The following is a 19,196-nucleotide window of genomic DNA, read 5'->3' as shown; positions in this document are numbered from 1 at the left end:
CCACCACCACAGAGTGGAGGCTTCCGCTGGCCTAGAGCGGACCGGAAGGGCAGGCGGGGCGTGGCGTCGCCATGGCGGCCGAGGGCCGAGCCGGCCAGCCGGCAGCGCCGACAGGGACCGAGATGCAGCGCTGAGGCGGGAGGATGATCTCGCGATACACACGGAAGCCGGTGGCCCCCGACGCCCAGGGGATGTGAGTGGCCTTTCCTTGCCGGCGTCGCGACTCTGAGGCGCCTTCCGTCCGGGCGGGGGACCCTTCCGACTCCCCGACGGCGACCCTGCCGCCGCGGCCTGGTGGGGCGTCCCGGAGGAGACGGAGGCCTCGGGAGGGGGCGGGTCCGGGCTGTATCTTTCCGGAGTGCCTGGGGGAAAGCAGGCTCCCCTGACGGGATGCCCTCGAGCCCACCAAAACAGGCCCCTCCACGTGGAAAGCCGCCTTGCTGGAGAGAAAGGTCCCAGTCTAACTTTCACCCTGTTTTCTAGTCTCAGAGCAGGCATAGGCAAACCCGGCCCTCCAGATGTTTTGGGACTACAACTCCCATCATCCCTAGCTAACAGGACCAGTGGTCAGGGATGATGGGAATTGTAGTCCCAAAACATCTGGAGGGCTGAGTTTGCCTATGCGTGGCTTGAGTGTTGTTGTTTTTTTCATTGGTGGAGGAACAATCTGTCATACTAACCCACAGGAGTTGATTTACCACCTGCCTGAAAACCAAGGCTGAGATAACAGCGATATCAATAAAATCTTGCCACTGCTACCACCTAGGGCAGAGCTTCCCAAACTTTCTGCTTTGGAGACAGGCATCATTTCACAACACAGTAATTCAGCTTTACAGTGGTACCTTGGTTCTCAAAACTGGTAAATCCGTTCCGGAAGTCTGTTCCAAAACCAAGGCGCGCTTTCCCATACAGTGGAAAGTAATGCAGAATGGATTAATCCATTCCAGGCTTTGAAAAACAACCAACCCCTAAAACAGCAATTTAACATGAATTTTACTATCTAACGAGACCATTGATCCATAAAATGAAAGCAATAAAGAATGTACTGTAGTCACACAATCAGTCAGTACCTGAACTGGGTTCCACACAGTCACAAAAACAAAACAAAACCGCAAAGCAAAAACACAAAATAAATAGCAAAAACAGATAGACCTCAGTGTAACACTCAAATTGTCAGTGTAATGCTCAAAATGGAAGTGTGGCCCTCAAAGCAGAAGTGTAACGTGCTACAGAACCAATCAATGCCATACGAAAACCTTTTGCGTTCTGCTGGTGTGACAGGCTTGAATGTATATTTTAAAAACTTAACATATTTATGTTAATAAGAAACAGTTCCCAACAATTTTTAATGCTGATTGCTTGTTGGTAAGAAGACATTAAAGTCACTGTTAGAGGCTGTAATTTATTTCCACTGAAGGTAAACGGAGTTTCCGTGCACTGCTCTGGTTCGCCATAAGCGGCTTAGTCATGACCCGGAAGCTGTACACTGGCTCTCTTGGACAATAAAGTGAGATGAGCGCTGCAACCCCAGAGTCGGACACGACTGGACCCTTTACCTTTACTTGAATCACATTTTTACTTTTCTTCCCCCGCTCTTTTTTTAGCCGAGGACTTACAAAAAGTTCCTTAGAACATCATCCCCTGCCAGACTCACTGGATGACAGTTATCCATCTACTGAAAGTCAGGAAGACATTTCAAGGTATTCAGATAGTGTAAATATTTGTGGGGGGAGGTTTGTGAGAAGAGGTTGGAAAATACATTTTTGTTGACTGCTTTCATTTTTCATTCCTATGGCTATTTCCCCCTCCACTTTTAGTAGGTCTGGGACACTTGTTAAACATCCAGTCAAATAGTGACTGTCTGTTGTTTGGTCATGGTCAAATGTTAATCCTATGAAGCCAGCAATGCCTTTTTGGAAAGGCGTAACCTATTGCTTTAATTTGCAACATGGTGTCATCAGATACCAAAGGCAAGAGATAGTCTTTCTCTCTCCTTTTTTTAATTACAAACTTTATTGAAAATAAATAAAGTCATTCTTTTTTCCAGTGCTCTAGAATGGGGACACGGTAATACACGGAAACCCCATTTAAGAAGAGGCACCAATTTTCTTGCACTAGATCATAGCTGCTTTTAAAAACAAGTCTTTATTTTCTAGTTGATATGCATGTTTCATTTTTAGTTGTATAATTGCAACTTGGGGCTCCAGAATAACAAAAAACAACAACAACTGTTCTTAAGTATTGTTCACATACATTGATGTTTAAATAATGTTGTTAGAAACAATATAATGTGATTTCATTGTTACCAATCTTTATTTCATGATGTTTATATAATATTGTTAGTTACAATATAATTTGATTTCATTGTTACTAAACTTCATTTGGTGGTGTAACTTTAGCTTCCTTCTTCAGTCCAGTAGTAATAAATTGGACTAAAACGTATTTTATCGTTAGCAGAACTTCATATGTGTATCTATTTTATGGTACCTTTAACGTGTATCCACAGAATTAAATTATTTGAAAGATATCTTCCCCACTAGAATCTAAACTGTTCCCCCATATACTTCCTATTCACTTTGGAAAGCTTAACTCATATGACTTTTCTTATATTAAGATTCCCTTTCTCTCTTCTCTCTCCACTCTCCCTGTACATTTTAGTGAGTCTGAAAGTACAAAAGATTCAAACTACCAATCTGTCACTTCAGTAGACGATGGAAACTCATGGTCAGCTAGTCAGAGCTTCACAGGCACCTCTACAGAAGACAGCTCAGTCTTTTCTTGGGGCTATGATGTGAGTAGATTATAATCCTTCAGTTAAAATGAGAATAATCCTTTGAAAAATATTATTGATAAGTTTAGACCTCTGTCCTTCACATAATTTCGCACATTGGTCCTAACAAATACTCTTATGAGTCAGTAGGCAGGCCGGTACAAGCTTTGACATATTTCAGTTACACTCATGCACATGGTTTTTTTGCAGTGAATGCTGCAAAAATATTGTAGTCCTAATAGAGTTGTGTGTATTCATTCTTGGAAGTTGGTTCAGAATTCAGCATCCTTAAGAACAGTCTTTATCTTTAAAATATTTCCAGGTTTCAGAGTCCAATAACTTTAGGTTTCTGATAAAAATTATTATTGTAGTTCCTCTTTAGAAGTCAGTGACCCTGTTTTTGATAATTTAACAAACAAGTTCCTTTGAAAATTAGAATTGCAATCTGGCGCATTGTTTCAAATACTTAAATCATCTTATTACCTGGATTGTACCTGGGGCTCAAGAACTCCATTTCTTATCTGATCCTTCCCCATTCCTCCCTCTTCTGCTCTTCATCTTTGTTAGTTTTGTTATTGTATTGCCGATTAAAATGTAAAATGTTTCTTGCAAATCAATCAGTAGAACTTTAATGGCTTAGGACAATACTCAAGTCTGACCTATTACTATTTTAAATAGACCTTGGAAACAAATGACATTCAAATTTAAGCCATCCTGATAAGATTCTAGAAGACTTGGGTCCCATCCTATAGCACTGTACTTGGTGCAGCCCCATTCCCTTTTGGCCTTGAACTACATTTTGAGTTGCATTAGCAATTCTTCATTCAGCTTACTCATTTATTCTTTCCTAGTGGGCCCTGCAACAAAGAGTGCTCCTATTCAGTGTGTCAGTCATAACATCCCAATATCTTTGTTTATGTATTTATTTTTTTAAAATAGATAGATATTCCATTGTTTCTCCCCCCTAGGTTTCCTTAGGGAAAAAACACACTCTTAGCACACAGTCAGTATTCTCTGGCCACTGAGCAGATGACCTGGATTTAAAGCCTTGAGTATCCCCCGAGGACCCCTTAACCCTTCAGGCGTGGTGCCTGGTGGAGGCATGGTGAAAAATGAATTATAAATCCCCCCATCTCTTCTCATGCGAGTGTGTGCTACAAGGTTAATTTTATATTTGCTTTACGAAGAAAGTCCTGAGTATCCTGCTAAATTGTGAAACTAACTAGTTAGTCCACATAATACCCCAAAGATGTAATTTTGTTTCCTATTTTTATTTCTTCCCTAATTTCTGTTCAGGAATTTGATAAAGCTGCCACGCGGCAAGTACAACAAATATTTAGATATATTGATGAGCTCTTGTATGAACAGAAAACAAGCATGTATGTTGAAGGCCTTGAGGAGGAGTGCCAACAATGGATGTCAAGCTTTCCCCATCTCAGGTATTTTCATGATGTGTTAGTGATGTATTTCACAGTACTAGAAAACAGCACAAAGCTGTACTTTTCAGCTTCTTCACGACTGCTGTAGAGGCTCAGTTTTTGTTCTAAATGTGCCGCCCTCTCTGCTCTTGTTCCTGAGTGAATCATTATGGACCAACACAGTGGCTGATTCCGCTGTTTCTTTCCAAATCTCTTCTTTGATGCTGAATGACTCAACTGTAAGAAGTGCTTTGTTGGAACATACTAACATAATGTTGCAGGAGATGATAATTTTATCTTGATGTTGCAAAGTAAGTGCTCTTCAAGAGTAGTTGTTGCTTGCACCGTCCTTCCCTCACAAGTAAATTCCTTCTTTGAGTTGTAGGTTTTGTATACCTGCTGAATGCTTTAGGTCTTATTTTGTGGATTAGGCATACTTTGCCAGTTTCTCCAAAGCCATTTGTAATTTTAAAAATAATTCTCTCTTTAATATCAGGATTGTAGGGAAACAGGTAGCGATTCCCACAGACGAAGGTTATGGCTGGTACTTGAGTTCAACTTGCAGCACCTTAGGTTCATCAGATATGACCCCATCACTAGAGAAAGATCCGAGTGAGTAAGTATCAGTGATCTCTAATTCTGCAGAAGTGTTCCATTATCAATGAATGATTGGCAGAGCAAACCTACTGGGGCAAGGTATGGGGAATGTTTGTGGTGGATTAACTGCCAAATACAAAGCCCTGCTGAGCTTTCCCCTTTTGAGCTTTTTTTTTTTTCAAAGCTCCCCACCCCACATTTTGCATCAAGGAGGCCTCGGGGAGGTGGACCTCATGCCCCACTCATGAAGCTTCTGTGAAGAGGGAAACCTGCTAAATCTTATCATCCTTTGAATGCTATCCCCTCGCCCCACCCCTGCAGGACCATGGGATTGCACTTTAGGACTGCAGTCTATACACTGTACCTTATATACTTTTACACTTATATACATACATGGGATTGCACCGTCAGCTGCTGTCAGATGAAGCATAAAATGACTTTTAAAAAATAGCATCACTATAACCACCTTATTTTCATTGGAAGAAGAAATTAGTCTTCTTCGTAACTATTTTTGTTTATGAAATGTATTTGCCGTTCAGAACAAACCATGCTTTTTGAATGTAGCTATAGCATCAGTAATATATTGCAAACAGCGTTAATACATTTCAGATATTGTCCACATGCCTAGCAAACACTGGTGTAATTGGCTAGGATTCAAAGAAGTGAGCAAATGGAGACTTTACTATTGTTTCCTTAGACATCTGCCCTCCATGCCATATGGCAAACTGTTTCTGAAACTTGGTGAGCTTCAGTAGCTGTTTATGATATTATATAGGATTCGTCATTTCAAGGGGGGGGGGCTTTATAGTAAGGATAGCTTGTATGGTATTGGTAGGATGGTAGTTGATCCCATGTCAGAAGGTGATCACATACTAAGTATAATAAAGGAATTAAATGAATGTCTAAACAATCTTAGCATTCTATTGCTAGTTGTACTAGCTCCTACAATGTCAGAGGGCTCATAAGCTAATTTCTCCACAACTACTTTCTGGAATATTTAAGAAAACTGTTTCTGAGATTATTTATTTACTCTTAGTGCTTAAAAAGAAGAGAGTGGGTATAATTGCATTCAGGATAATTAGGTCTGTTTTTTGGGTTTGTTGTCTAAAATGAAATAACTCAACTCAAAAGCCTAACATCATCATCATCATTATTATTAAAACTGAATAATTTTGCAGCTTTCATTTTATGGTTGGGTTTTGATATTTGTCCATTGCTGTTGGGAGAGCTTAAGAGCCTCCATGGGTGAGCGGGAATATCTGCCCTTGCCACCAATACCATAACTGTACCATTGAGATATAAAAGTAATCCTTCTTGTTTACTGCCATTTTTTTCAGGTTTAGTATTTTGGGCAAAAAGGTTCCTCTTTCTGTTACTCCTATATGTGAAGAAGACAACATTTCAGAACCACCTGAATTGTGTTTATTGGAGAGTGAAGAAGGAGACGGTGGAGTGATTGTCTCTGAAGGTGTAATGGAGGAATATTTAGCATTTGATCGCAGAGATGTGTAGGTATTGAATATTTGTTTAACCTAGTCTGCACTGATATTTGCTCCTAGTGACTTGGAATTAATTGCTAAAATGTAATTTGTTCCTAACAGTAGAAAATAATAAATCACACAGTGATTTTGTTGTTGTTGTTGTTCTTCCACTGAAATAATACCGTAGTTTTGTAAATCCTCGTCGGTGGTGCCACACTATAGAGTTGGTGATTGTCTCACTAAATAGCTGTTGAGTTTAAAATTGCAACTTTATTCCTCCCCAGCATCATGATGTTGTTCTTAATGCTGATTATCATGCAATGCATATAGTACTAGGTGGGCAGGTTGCTGAATGGCAGAGGACACACTGGAAACTTGTGAGCCAAAGGACCTGAACTCAAGCTGCACATTTTATTTATGTCTCATTTGAATAAAATGTCTATTAACATGGTAGCATAACTAGTGGAAATGTAGTGCTTGCTATTTATGATTCACAAAGTTCCAAATAATAATAATAATAATAATAATAATAATAATAATAATATGTGCATAGAGTTTTTCAGCCACTGGACTGACTGGGGATATGATCAGCATTTAGTAAATGCTGCCTTCTAGAACAGTTATTTATCTTTACTGTAGTATTTCCTTCTAGCTGTCTTGATTGTTTGTCTTTGGAATGGAGGTAGGGAGTGTTAATTCTGTGATCCAGTCATGGCCACTGAGTCCTGTGCCAAATCATGGCTAGTCATTGAATCCCTCAAAGTTTTCAGTTGCTCAGCAGGAACCCATTGCGATGGGGAGTATATCTTAACCAGGGAAAACCACAGACTCAGGATTATAGCTGAAACAAATCACTTGGCTTATTAGTGGACAAAGCTTAATGGTATTATGACATGGTAATACGAAAGCTTACAGAAGTTGCAGAAAACACATAAGGTGGAATATTTTAAAATGAGGCAACTTAAAGCAACTTGTGCATAATTTTATGTAAAGCAACTTAATACAATTGGATATGTACAAAAAATAATTATTGGTTTATAATTAAACCATTGAAATGAATGAACATGACTAAGTTAAGACCATTAATTTCAGTGGGTCTGCTCTGAGTAAAACTTTGTTGACTACCACTTTTAAGGGCAGGAGTCACCTAACCATCTCTGTCAGCAGAAGCCCTGTGCAAGGACTTTCACAACAGGTTTTCCTCTCCCCACCTCTTAGGGTCATTGGGAAAGCCTCCCAGAGCAGTGGGGGGGGGGAGGGGGGCACATTCCATCTGGTAAGCTGCAGGGATTGCTCAGACAGAACAATTAGAAGAGTTCAGCATTGAATTCTACCCATCAGCTCTAAATTTGTCAGGTAGGCACAAAGTCACTTCTGGCTTTGATTATATAAAATTAAAACAGAACTGTAACATTATCTTGTTTCATTCAAAGGGAAGAAGAGTTGCATGATTGGAAAATGGGTCTCTCACCTGACAGACGGAAATTAGGTTTCCCTCCTATCTCGCCATCCTACTGCATGAGAGATGCTGTCCTTTCCTATGTGTTTGATGATGTCTGGAGTGAAGTCTTGGGCCATATGGAGCAATTAATCTGTAGACACTGGGAAGGGTCAGTCTCAGGTAAGTTTCAAGGCTAAAATGCAGTGGATATCATTCTCCAAAGTTTTCCCTGCCCACTTCAAAATGTAGTGTTAAATACTTAGCAAGCTATATTCCGCCCCTGCCCCCCTGCCGAAATACGCCTTATGCCTAGAAACAGTTTCAGTCCACTGAGTCATAGTTGAAGACTCTTGCAGTTTGCTATAAATTGCATTGGGAAGTCTTATCCTGTGTGGATTTTAATGACCAGATATTTTGGTCCACTGACATGCATTGAACTCCATGTATTCTAGCTCCTTTAAATGTCTCTGATTAAAATCAAAAGAGTATGAAGCCCATTTATGTACTTTTCAAGGAGATAAAAGCCACCTTTCTTAAAATTTTGCTTTATAAGAATCCAAATTGAACAGTGCATAGTGATTTATGTTTGTCCTATTTCTGGTAGATGATGAGAAGAATGTCATAACTGTTGAAACAAACCGGACAGATTCAGGAAGTCCTTTTATGCAGTTTGAGCCTTTGCCACTGTTATTACCTCGAATGCCGCAAACTAAGATGCCCTCCATCCCTTCAAATCTGGTAAGTTTAAGAAGACAGATCAGGTTGAGACGGTGTTTAGGCAAGGAAATTCATCGTGTTAACTTGCCTGAAAATTAGACATTGCAATGGCTTGACTATATCTGTCCTTGCAAAACTTTCACTTTATCACATACTGTCACAACTCTTAAAATTCTATCTACCTTATTTTGAAAATATTTTCCTTCTTTGCGCTTTGATGAAATAAGAGGTATCCAGAGTTAGAGGACTGGTATGGGAGATACCAACTCAATCATTACCCAGCTTAGTTGGCAACAGAGAGCTTGGATGTATAAAGCATCTCTGTTAATTACCTTTGTTTTTTAAAATATGTACTAGTTCTTGCTCTGCATACTCTCCATCATAAAGATAAGAACCCAAGGTTTAACTAGTGTTTGATCCATTTTAACTCGGTTTCTTTCCTTTTTTATTTTCCCCCTTTCACTTCCCTGTATAATCCTCTGTCTTCCTCATGTATACCTTATTGTATGCATAGTACTCAAAACACCGATGTGGCCGCAAAAGCAAAAAGAAGAGAAAAACACCGGAAGTATGTATGATGCAGGGGGGTATAGCTCTTTTCTTTCTCCTGTCAGTGTAATATGGCGGGTGGATGATGATGATTATTATTATTTTGCGTTTTCCCAGATAATGCAGAACTATTTTGAGTCAAAATTCATTACCACAGAAGTGTTGTACATTAATTTCAGCAGAACTTACTTCCAAATTAGACAGCTTTGGGTCACACTGTTTCTTGGATTCCTTTGTTATTAAAGAAGCAATGGGACATATGATGCAGTGTCTGGGGAAGGGAGAACCTCATTCACTAGTTTATTAAGCAATTTAGTTTAGTCAAACATTAATAATATCCCATTTTAGCAAGTTTAGGCTGATCCTGAATAAATTCAGTAACAAACGTCAATGAGATTTGTGCTTACATTTTTTTAGGATTATAGATTTGGCACCCCAGTACTAAGTAGGACTTTTCCTAGTCCCCCTTTTGACCTTTCAAAAACCTACTCCTAAAGGTCAGCTAACTCTAGAGTGGTATTATATTGCATTGGAAGTTATAAGTGAGGGAAGGCTGCAGCGAGCTATGACAGACACCGTGTCTTTTCAGGACAGAAGCTGCTGTAACCAGATATACTTTAGGTGAGAAAATTCTTACAAGGCTGGGGGAGGCCTGCCACAAAGAAGGGGGGGGGGAATGAGGGACCATGCCCTTTCTCCTAACCTGATAAGAGAGGTGGTTGTGAAACAGTTGTAAGCCCAGCTGACTTACTGATGCTCAAGTTTGATTTCTGTGCGGTTGGGTCAGGATGTGGCTACCAATATGTGCAGCAGGGACCAGTTCAGCAGTTGAGAACAGCAAGTGCCCCCTCTCCCTGTTTCCTAAGATTTACCTCAAGATAATGCATGCTTTGTCAACAATGAGAATTTCAGCAGTCGTACACGTGTAGCTGGTGACAAGGGCCACTGAAATCAATCTATCATGCAGTCATGCAGATGTACGAGGACTGAGTAGTTAGTTGGTAGCATATACACAAAGTAGAAATCTAACTATGTTTGCTTATGCGTGTGACGTAAACATTCTTTTCTCTGCTGAAAGTATTTTATCCAGATTAATTTATGCTAAGTTTAAACAATTTAATTATCTTGGTTACGAAGCCATGTTATATAATAAATAGTGTGTAATTTAAAAAGATATAAGAACTGCTTATAAGACCATTAATGCCTTGTTACGTGTTACTTATGAACAAATTGAGGGTATGCACTGCTTTTCTTGAGTCCATTGACATTTACTCTTTTCCAATCCTTTTTTCAGTAAGAGCCGAGATTGGAAATTAACAAATGCATATCTTTCATTTAATGCTGAGGGCAAATTTAATTTCTTGTAACCTGCAGGCAAATCTCTCGCAAGGAACGAGCGGTGGTCCACAACGTAATTTGAATGGCTTGATGGTTATTCATGGGATCCCCTTACACCAAAGGAACTTGCCTCTGATGGATAAAATATTGTAAGAGTAGCCATCTTTTATTTGTTGTGTATGAAAGCTGCCCTGCGAGTTAGAGATATAAGGAAGCAGTAGTGTTGGGATTCAGGTTTTTCTAAGTTTATACTGACTTTTAAACTCCTTCTTCCTCTGTGCACCCACAGCTGTGGAGGAACCATTGAATGCTTCTACTCTAGTCCATTTTGGCTTGTCTAAAACTGAGCTAGGCTAAAGAACAAACTAGCTCAGGTTACTATCAAAACCCCCACATAGAAATCAATTACACCTCTCAACATGCAGAAGATGTAAAATTCATACTTAATATGCTAGTGGATTTGCTCAGTCTAGTGGCTCCTGCAGCACAATAGGTGTTTAGCATCCCCTTTTCATTGAAATGCAAATGCTAAGGGTAGTAATGTTAGGATGGAATCTGTTTTCCTTGCACATGTTTAAAAACTCACTTTATACTGTGCCTTTCTTCTGTCATGGAGCCAAAGGTGGTGGACTTGTGGTTCACACACCCAGGCATGAACTGAACCTGCTTAGCTTTGACCTCATGTGCCTTCAGACCATCTTACCGGGATACACATGGGCTTTATAGAGCAGAATAGCTGTGCAGTAGCTGCCTTTGTAGTGGTATTGTGCCTCGTTAATTGATGCGGATGGTGCAAGATCAGTTTATGAATATTTCATTTTGCTCCTATGCTTTCCCCCACTTGGTGCCAGAGACTTGGATGACAGATTGCTTATGAGGCCAGGCTCCACTTCTATCCTGTCAACCAGAGCTCGGCCAAATCGCCCACTTGAGCTCAGTACATCTTCTCTGTCCTATTCTGCACAGTCTGCTAGAAGGCGCAACCCTCCACCACGTACTCTGCACCCCATCAACACAAGCCATTCTCGCTCAGGGACACCGAGACCCATGGAGGATGTCATCAGGGGAACACGGCTGTAGGTTGATACGTACTTCTGGCTTAAATCTCTGCCTTTTGAAATGTTCAGCGTGACAGGATCAGATCTTATGGAAGTCGAGGGTGGGGTGGGTGAAACAGGCAGTCGGATAACTAATATTTGTTATCTAATCTGTTCTATTTTACAAAAGGAGACACTAGACACTGCCTGTGAAAATTGTGACTATGTTCTGAGCTGTTCTTTTGTAAGATTTCATGTATGAGCTGAAGCCTTTCCTGGTTATCACTTTATTTGTGCAGTTATTATTTGATGTTGGGACGGGGGAGGTGCTGTGGTGTAAACCACTGAGCCTTGGGCTTGCCAATTGGAAGGTCGGCGGTTCAAATCCCCACAACGGAGTGAGCTCCCGTTGTTCGGTCCCAGCTCCTGCCAACCTAGCAGTTCGAAAGCACGTCAAAGTGCAAGTAGATAAATAGGTACCACTCCGGCAGGAATGTAAATGCCATTTTCGTGCACTGCTCTGGTTTCACCAGAAGCAGCTTAGTCATGCTGGCCACATGACCTGGTAAAACTGTCTGCAGATAAACGTCGGCTCCCTCGGCCAGTAAAGCGAGATGAGCGCCGCAACCTCAGAGTCATTCTCGACTGGGCTTAACTGTCAGGGGTCCTTTACCTTTACCTTTTTATTATTTGATGTAGAGAATCAAAACATCCGCTTCTCCAGCTTATACCTCTTCTGTAGGGAATCACCATTTCCCTATCACCCAAGTCACAATAGACTGTTGCAAGGAAAATGCAGACTTTCTCCAGCAATAGAGTACAGTGGTACCTTGGTTCTCAAACTTAATCCGTTTTGGGAGTCTGTTCGACTCCCGAAACTGTTCAAAAACCAAGGCGCGGCTTCCGATTGTCTGCAGGAGCTTCCTGCACTCAATTGGAAACCTCCTGTTGGACATTCAGCTTCTGAAAAACATTCAAAAACAAGAACATTTACTTCTGGGTTTGCGGAGTTTTGGAGCCGATTTATTCGACTACTAAGCCGATTGGGAACCAAGGTACCACTGTACTACATAAAATGTGGCTGCTTATTATAGCCATCTGAAAGATAGTGCCCATTATATCTTTAGTGCTGGGCAACACAATTCCCCTTCCCATCCAGTTCTTCACATTTGTGCTATTTTATGATCTACTATTTTTGAGGTAAAGCATTTCACCATTGTACTGCTCAGGAGCAGGAATGTTTATGAAACCCTTTAAAATAAGGACAAGAAGGGTAACTCTATTGAGCGGAACCTCTACTTTACATAAGCCTTTAAAATGTATTCTTCTTTAAAAACACAAAGGTTTGTGGAGGCTCTGTTCCTCTGGGGCATGGTACATTTTTCAAAAGCCGCAAAGGGACCTTTATTTATTAAATTTATATATCCCACCTTTCCTCCCAAAGGAGCCCAGGAACAATACTTCCACCTCCAGAGCGAGTTTATCCTGCATGCACACTGTGCATTAATGCTGAATGAGGACTAGCACTAGTATACCATTAAGGACAGAATCTGTGCAGTAGTTTCAGTTCTTTGTAAACACATATTTGATTCTCTCTCCGCAGTCCTTCTGTTCTTCTTGTTTACTTGGAAGTTTAGAGTTTTGTCTCTTCGGGAAATTTCCCCTCGCCCACTTTTATGGTAGCAGATAAGTTTAGAGTTGCATCATGCTCCCTTGGCTGTTGGCTTTTAGTCTTGTCGTGTTCTTTGATTTTGTGAAGCTGCTTTATTTGTTCATTGCTCAAAGAACATTGTTGCAGAGTGGCTCATAAATATAATGGACAAATATTACAGAAGCTCTGCCACAGAGGGGTGCTTGCTGAGCAGTGAGAGGGCCAAGTTATAGGCAGAACAAGGATTTCCTTTGAGTCCAGTATAAAATTGAGAGGCAGTATAGCGGTGCTGAAAGAGATTGGCTACTTGAGCTTGGACCAGTTGCAGCTACTCTGTATTTTCCATTCTGCAGCCCCAGGTAGAGAGCCCTGCAGTATTCATCCCTCAAGGTAACCAAGGTGTAGACCTAGAAGAAGTAAATGTGACCACAGTTGAAACTTGGACACAAGATGGATTGGTCCCAAAGTGTGCCCCACCTACACAATCAATGGACAGGTGCTGACAACTAAAGAGGTTGATGCAGAATCTGCAAAAAGCTTCCCTTTGCCCTCAAGCATCTGTCTTACTTGAGTTGAGTTTAACACAACTTGTCTCATCCATTTCAGTCATATATCAAGATGCATATTATGTCAGACACTTAGCTTCACTGTGTGACGATATCTGCTTCAGATGCTAGTAAAAGCTTGCCTTGTTCCATTGGTATGTTTCTTGTATTTCAGCTCACACATATCACTCTCTTCTCTCGTGATTGAATAATGGATGGCAAGCGAGTATTTCGCCTCAATCCATTCCTGAAGTCTAGGCCTTTGATAAGACTTATTAAGCTATCATTGCAGATACATGTTAAGCTTGAGGCAAATCCGTCAGTTAGGTCACGTTGGCCATTGATTTTTAGAGGTAAAAGAGAAGCAGTGTTTTGAAAGGACTCAATAAGGAAGGCATTTCATAGACTGAAAGCAGTCCTCAAGTTGTGTTGCTGTTAATTGCAGTGAAATAATTTAAATAAATCAGCTTTGAAGGGTGCCAGGTTACCTGTGGAAGACAGTTATTTTCCTCCTTTAGCCTTAAACTAGGAAAAGTGTTGAAGCTTGAAATAGCTGCAATCATTTTGTATTCCTCACTGGTGTTGGTTCAGTATTGGAGAGAAATGTCTACAAAATGCATGCCGATTCCTCCATTTCTCATCTCTGCTGGAGTTTCTCCCACACGGAGCTCACCATTTAAGCCACAATCTCATCGACTCCCCACACTGAAACCCAGTATTTTTCATCAACTTGCATGGACACTTCTTTTTGTTATTTACCTTGAATTCACATCAGTCTCGTAATTTCCAGTGCAAATGTCGTTTTTAGTCATTGTCATTGGTCTTTTCCAGGTCCACTGCAAATGAGCAAATGTCATCACCTTCCCCAATGCCACTGAGCAGAAATAACCTCCTTCCTCCAATTAGTACTGTAGATATAGCAGATCATTTGGGATCTCAAAAGCAAATGGTAAGCGACCTCTTCTGCTGAAACAATTTTGGTCTTAGAATGACAGGGGATTCTTCAAGCCTCACCTTGTGGTCCTTACTGTAAGATAGTAAGAATTGGTTTTTGTTTTGTTTGAATGAATGTTTATGATTTACAAGAGAATATTATAAAAATAATTGTTGTGCATTTTTAAAAACTAAAACCCACACCCACCCTCAAAGCAAATATTCTTAAGTAGTTATATCTAATTTCTGGGTTGTGAGTAATCTGTTTTTACTTCTTGAGACTATCAACCTTGAAGCAGAATGCTTACATGCAGTGTGTTTACCAGGAGAGTGAAAAGGTTCGTCTCTCTCTGTTATTCATCAGATTAATCAACTGCACCACTGTCTGTTACTGCCTTAATGCAGAGGGTGTGATACCAGTATTTTCAAGCTTTTGCATTTCTTTTAGTGTAAATTTGTATCTAAAACCCATGGCTTTTTTCTCTTCACCATGCAGAAATCTCGGGGGAATGCTAGCCGGGCTCGCAGTGCAATAGCAGATGAAATTAACCATCAACCAGTGCATGAGAGATTTTTATTACCTGATAGTTTCTCCAGGCCCAACACATCGCATGCATTTTGGGTAAGGTGTGTTCAAATTACATTCAAACCTGGAAAGAGTAGATATTCCTCTTTCCATTATCCGTGGCCAGTATCAAAATCCATAGGTCTATGTTTGCAGGTTTCCCTGTTATTTTAAGTGTAGGTACAAAATCCTTCGGCACTCAATGGTAGATTTTAAGCAAATGAATTAGGATCTGTACAGGTCCCTTCTAATTGTCCCAGGTTGTGTGGCTCCCACACGTATATTAATTAATTTATATAACACCATCTGCCTATATGTAACTTGACAAAAATCTACGACAAGGGCTTCCCATCTAAAATAGGCAGAGGGAAACAAGAGGAAGCAAGGAATGGAAACATGGGTAGGTCGGCAGAGGTAGAAAATGGAATCGCTTCAGTTCCATATATCTTGGCTTAGTTTCAGGACAATGGGAGAGAAGGAAAGAGAAACAAGTGTGTGTGTGTGTGTGTGTGTGTGTGTGAGAGAGAGAGAGAGAGAGAGAGAGAGAGAGAGAGACTGTGTGTGACTGACTTCCCTCTGAGAATAGATATGAGAGCCTTCAGAGTGGCTTTCAGATTCATAAAAGTAGCTTTACACAATGATTACTCTCTGCCTCTTAGTATGTGGAAGCAGCAACATACCAGGACATTACACCTTCTCTCTCCATGCTTAAATTACTTGAGATCTCGAGAAACTTTATAGTGCAGAGAAGGAAGAGTAGATGGGAATGTGGAAAGAGTACAGCCTGTTCCCCATAATGCCCTGGAGGGCTGCTCGGCTTTGGGGTAGGGAAGAAGCAGAGCTACAGGAGAACCAGACATGGGGAAGGATTGTGAGCTTTGAGTATTTTGATTTTGCAATAGCCTGATCCAAAATATGGTATCTCTAGTGGTGCAATGGGTCGGTGCGTCTGGTTGGTGGTGGTTCAAGTCCACCCTGGACCAGCTGGGGGCAGGATTCCTGCATTGTAGGGGGTTGGACTAATTGATCCTCAGGCTCCCTTCCAACTCTATGATTCTTTAACTTTTTTTTTTTTTTGCGCTTTTAGCCAGACTCTCAATATCGTCGCTCTTGCACTGTTATTGATTATGCTAATCAACCACGAAATAGTAAAGGATCTGCTGGCACAGGTACGTGCAAAGTGGAGCATGTATTGCTTAAAATGGCTTTGGTACGCTAACTATATTAATAATATGCCACAGCCTAAGATTGAAATCTCGTATTACGTTACAGATGCTATAAATGTTGGAGTGATGGGAGTCAGTTTAGGGATATCCAGCTCTTCCTATATTAATTCCTTCCACCACCAGGCTCTTGGTAATTTTCTGAATGAGGACGAGGAGGACAAAGAAGACCAACCTCCGCTGGGTAAGAAGTAAGAGGCAACCGATGCCCTTTATTTGGTTGCAAATCATAAAATACTTAGCATTCTCTTTGAAGTTGTTGGCCATTTTGTCAAACGTGTAGAATAGCATATTTAGGTTATATTCCTGTCGTTTCTACTGTTGAGCATACAAAGCAGGGTTCCAGCTGTGCTTATTCTTTCAGTCTAACCGAATACCCATGGCGCACGCCCTCATACATGACAGCCACGGAAGTCTTCCAAGTTCACACTTCTTCAGCCCTACAAATGTGAATTTCATATTCCAAATGTATATTAATAGACAGTGCCTTTTAGATTGATAGCGGTAGCTTTGAATTGAGACTGAAATTGATATAGGGCTGCCATGTCTTTTCAAATACTTGTATGGAAAGAAGATGAAGCTTCTTCGATCACACCCAGTGTGAAGGAGCTGTGCTTGCTGTTTTAAAGACACAGAAGTCTTGCTCTGTCTTTTAATCCAGCAATATGAACCAAATGTAGGGCAGTGCACTGTTAATTTCCTTTTCCAATTGAGGTCTAGTACCTCCATTGCAGGAGCAGGGGGGTTGCTGTTCTCTTGGTGACTTTGATGCCTTTTGGGTAATGTTGTGATTACGTGGGATGGACTGATGATGTGGCTATTTCCTGTGCCAGGCTCTCTGTACTGCTGAAGGATGTAATTACTGTCATTGGTCCCTCTCATCACAAAGTTGTAAAGGAAGCTACATGAGAACTCCTGAAAAGCAACTATACCCTTGTATAAAGTGGGCCTGAGAGCAAACTCAAATGGTACAGTCTTTTCACATGCCTGGGGCATCTTAGAATGCATCCCAGTCAAAATTTGTTTGGAAACGTACGTGCCATTGAGGGCCCCATATACATTATGATGTGCACTGGCACGAGAGGATCACACCACAAAAGCATGTGCTGTTCTGAATCATTGACAGGTTTATTGTGGCATGAACACTTGTGGGCATAATTACGGGTTTTATCCAGTGATGTGCCAGCAGGGTGCCACTTCTACAGTGGGACTTAGGTTTCCTCTCCTTCCCCAGCATGCTCCCAAAAATCTCCCCTGGAGGGTCTCCCAACCCTCTGGAACTGATTTTGAGTGTGCATGGGGAGCTGGAGGGGACAGAAGAGGAAGCTCTGTTCTGCATTTGAAGTCCCCTGCACTAGCAAAGCTGCAGTGCTGGATACAGCCCATTACTGCATGCATGAAGTTTGCTTTTAGTACAGTTGCTTTCACAGCTTTTATCTGGTTTTTGCTCAGTAGGTCTTCAGTTACATGGCTCTGTGAGAACTCACAGCCGAGGTGGATCGAGAAGCAGACAGGGACTATAACGTTGTGGCAATAAACCATCTATTTCCAAGATGAGGGAATGACTGTAGAAGCTTTTACAATCAGTATTCAACTGTAGCAATATCAAACCTGTTTACAGAAGAAGTCTTAAAACTTTCTTTACAAAACGTCTTATTTTTGTATTGACTTAAAACAAATGCCAAAGACTACAAGGTTCTCTCTTATTTTTGTTCCTGTAAATCGGCTATGGTATTCTGTTGGGTGCTGAAAGCATGTGTTCAGGAAATCTGCTAACCTCTAGTATTATTGTTAATACAATCTACTACAAAGAATGTCTGCCTAAAGAATTGGATTCCTCTAGCAGTGATAATGTTGTAACACCAATTGACTTGCCAGTTATTGGCACTTGATGGCAATATATTTAGTAAAATTAAATAAGTGTGCTTGGGCATACTTCCAGTATTTTGTCTTAACTGTATAAAATGTTCTGAGTGCCAGTTGTTTGCATACTTCGAAAAAGCTGCAGGTGATGATGTCCGAAAGGTGGCCAAGATTAAAACTTGGGAGTGCAACAGTTTTGTGTACTACCATCTATACTTTCAGTACTTACTTTCCCTTGTTTAAAATGAAGCAAGATGTTTGGTACACACATTATGTACAGCAGGAAGGTTCAGTTTTAATGTTCTCTCATTGGGGAGAGAACACTTTGTTAAGATGGAAATATTTAGAAAAAGCATTGCCTACATTGAATGTTGCATTTAATGTCTGCTGTAATTTTCATGTAACATAAAAAATAGTTCTAGGTCTTACTAGACAAAGTAAGTGCCAGATGACAATTGTATGAAGTTATGTAAATTAAAGATAGCTTTGCATTATATTCTAGATACCATGTGAAAGTTGTAAAAAACTGGTGGGAACAGATTCTTATTAAATTGTAATATGGAATAACTTTTATATACAAATAAAAAAATATTTTCTAAAATGCATTTGAATTGTTATTGAATCCCAATGGGTAGATCTTGGCTTTGAGAATGGTGCAGTCAAGAGTAACTGACCCAAGCAAGTTTCATGGGACAGCAGGGATTTTAACTTGGATCTTCCATCATTAGTCCAATTCTACACTATAGCTTCTGGCTCTGACAAGTTTGTATGTATGTTCATAGTTATAGGCATAAGTGGCACACCGTTGGCAAGACCTTTCATACCCTTAGTACGCACTGTTTTTTCACTCACTGCATCAATATTGTCCTCTTGTTTTTCAAAGTCTGGGAGATATTCTCCATCATTCAGGCTGCCCCTCTTGCACAGTTAGAAGGCAGAACCAGCTTGCTAATTTGCTTCTACTGTTGGACGGACTCCCAGACCACACACACCAGCAACAGTGAAGCAAGGTTTTAGATAGCATACTACAGAGCCCAACGAACACCTAAGTTTACCATTTCCCCCTGT

General features: G+C 40.7%; 1 protein-coding gene across 7 annotated transcripts; it reads left to right on the top strand.

The window, feature by feature from the left end:
* Window positions 1–52: 52 nt before the first annotated feature.
* On the top strand, window positions 53–18,729 carry FAM149B1 (family with sequence similarity 149 member B1). 7 transcript variants are annotated; one of them, XR_014511596.1, is made up of 16 exons: window positions 53–193; window positions 1,605–1,700; window positions 2,659–2,791; window positions 4,067–4,209; window positions 4,685–4,804; window positions 6,123–6,293; window positions 7,700–7,887; window positions 8,312–8,445; window positions 8,939–8,992; window positions 10,348–10,460; window positions 11,163–11,387; window positions 14,376–14,493; window positions 14,974–15,099; window positions 16,130–16,211; window positions 16,284–16,449; window positions 17,721–18,729. XR_014511596.1 is itself a non-coding variant. In XM_083441390.1 (16 exons), the coding sequence occupies exons 1-16, from the start codon at window positions 144–146 to the stop codon at window positions 17,786–17,788; spliced, it is 1,956 nt and encodes a 651-aa protein (XP_083297516.1). In that variant the 5' UTR covers window positions 53–143; the 3' UTR covers window positions 17,789–18,729. The 7 variants fall into 7 exon arrangements, 5 of the variants coding, with proteins under 5 accessions (XP_083297516.1, XP_083297515.1, XP_083297519.1 ...); XR_014511597.1 differs by having other exon boundaries at window positions 17,718–18,729; XM_083441390.1 differs by having other exon boundaries at window positions 16,315–16,449.
* The last annotated feature ends 467 nt before the right edge of the window (window positions 18,730–19,196 follow it).

Source organism: Podarcis tiliguerta (genome assembly GCF_965153285.1).
Source record: "Podarcis tiliguerta genome assembly, chromosome: 5".
In the NCBI taxonomy this organism is placed as follows: domain Eukaryota; kingdom Metazoa; phylum Chordata; class Lepidosauria; order Squamata; family Lacertidae; genus Podarcis; species Podarcis tiliguerta.
The sequence above is the reverse complement of the archived record's forward strand: the minus strand, read 5'-3'. Positions and strand labels throughout refer to the sequence as shown.

Coding starts and splice junctions, on each gene's coding strand:
- FAM149B1 (XM_083441389.1), top strand. CDS start 144: ATGATCTCGCGATACACACGGAAGCCGGTGGCCCCCGACGCCCAGGGG. Junction 194..1,604: donor GCCCCCGACGCCCAGGGGAT/GTGAGTGGCCTT, acceptor CTCTTTTTTTAG/CCGAGGACTTACAAAAAGTT. Junction 15,100..16,129: donor ACACATCGCATGCATTTTGG/GTAAGGTGTGTT, acceptor TTGCGCTTTTAG/CCAGACTCTCAATATCGTCG.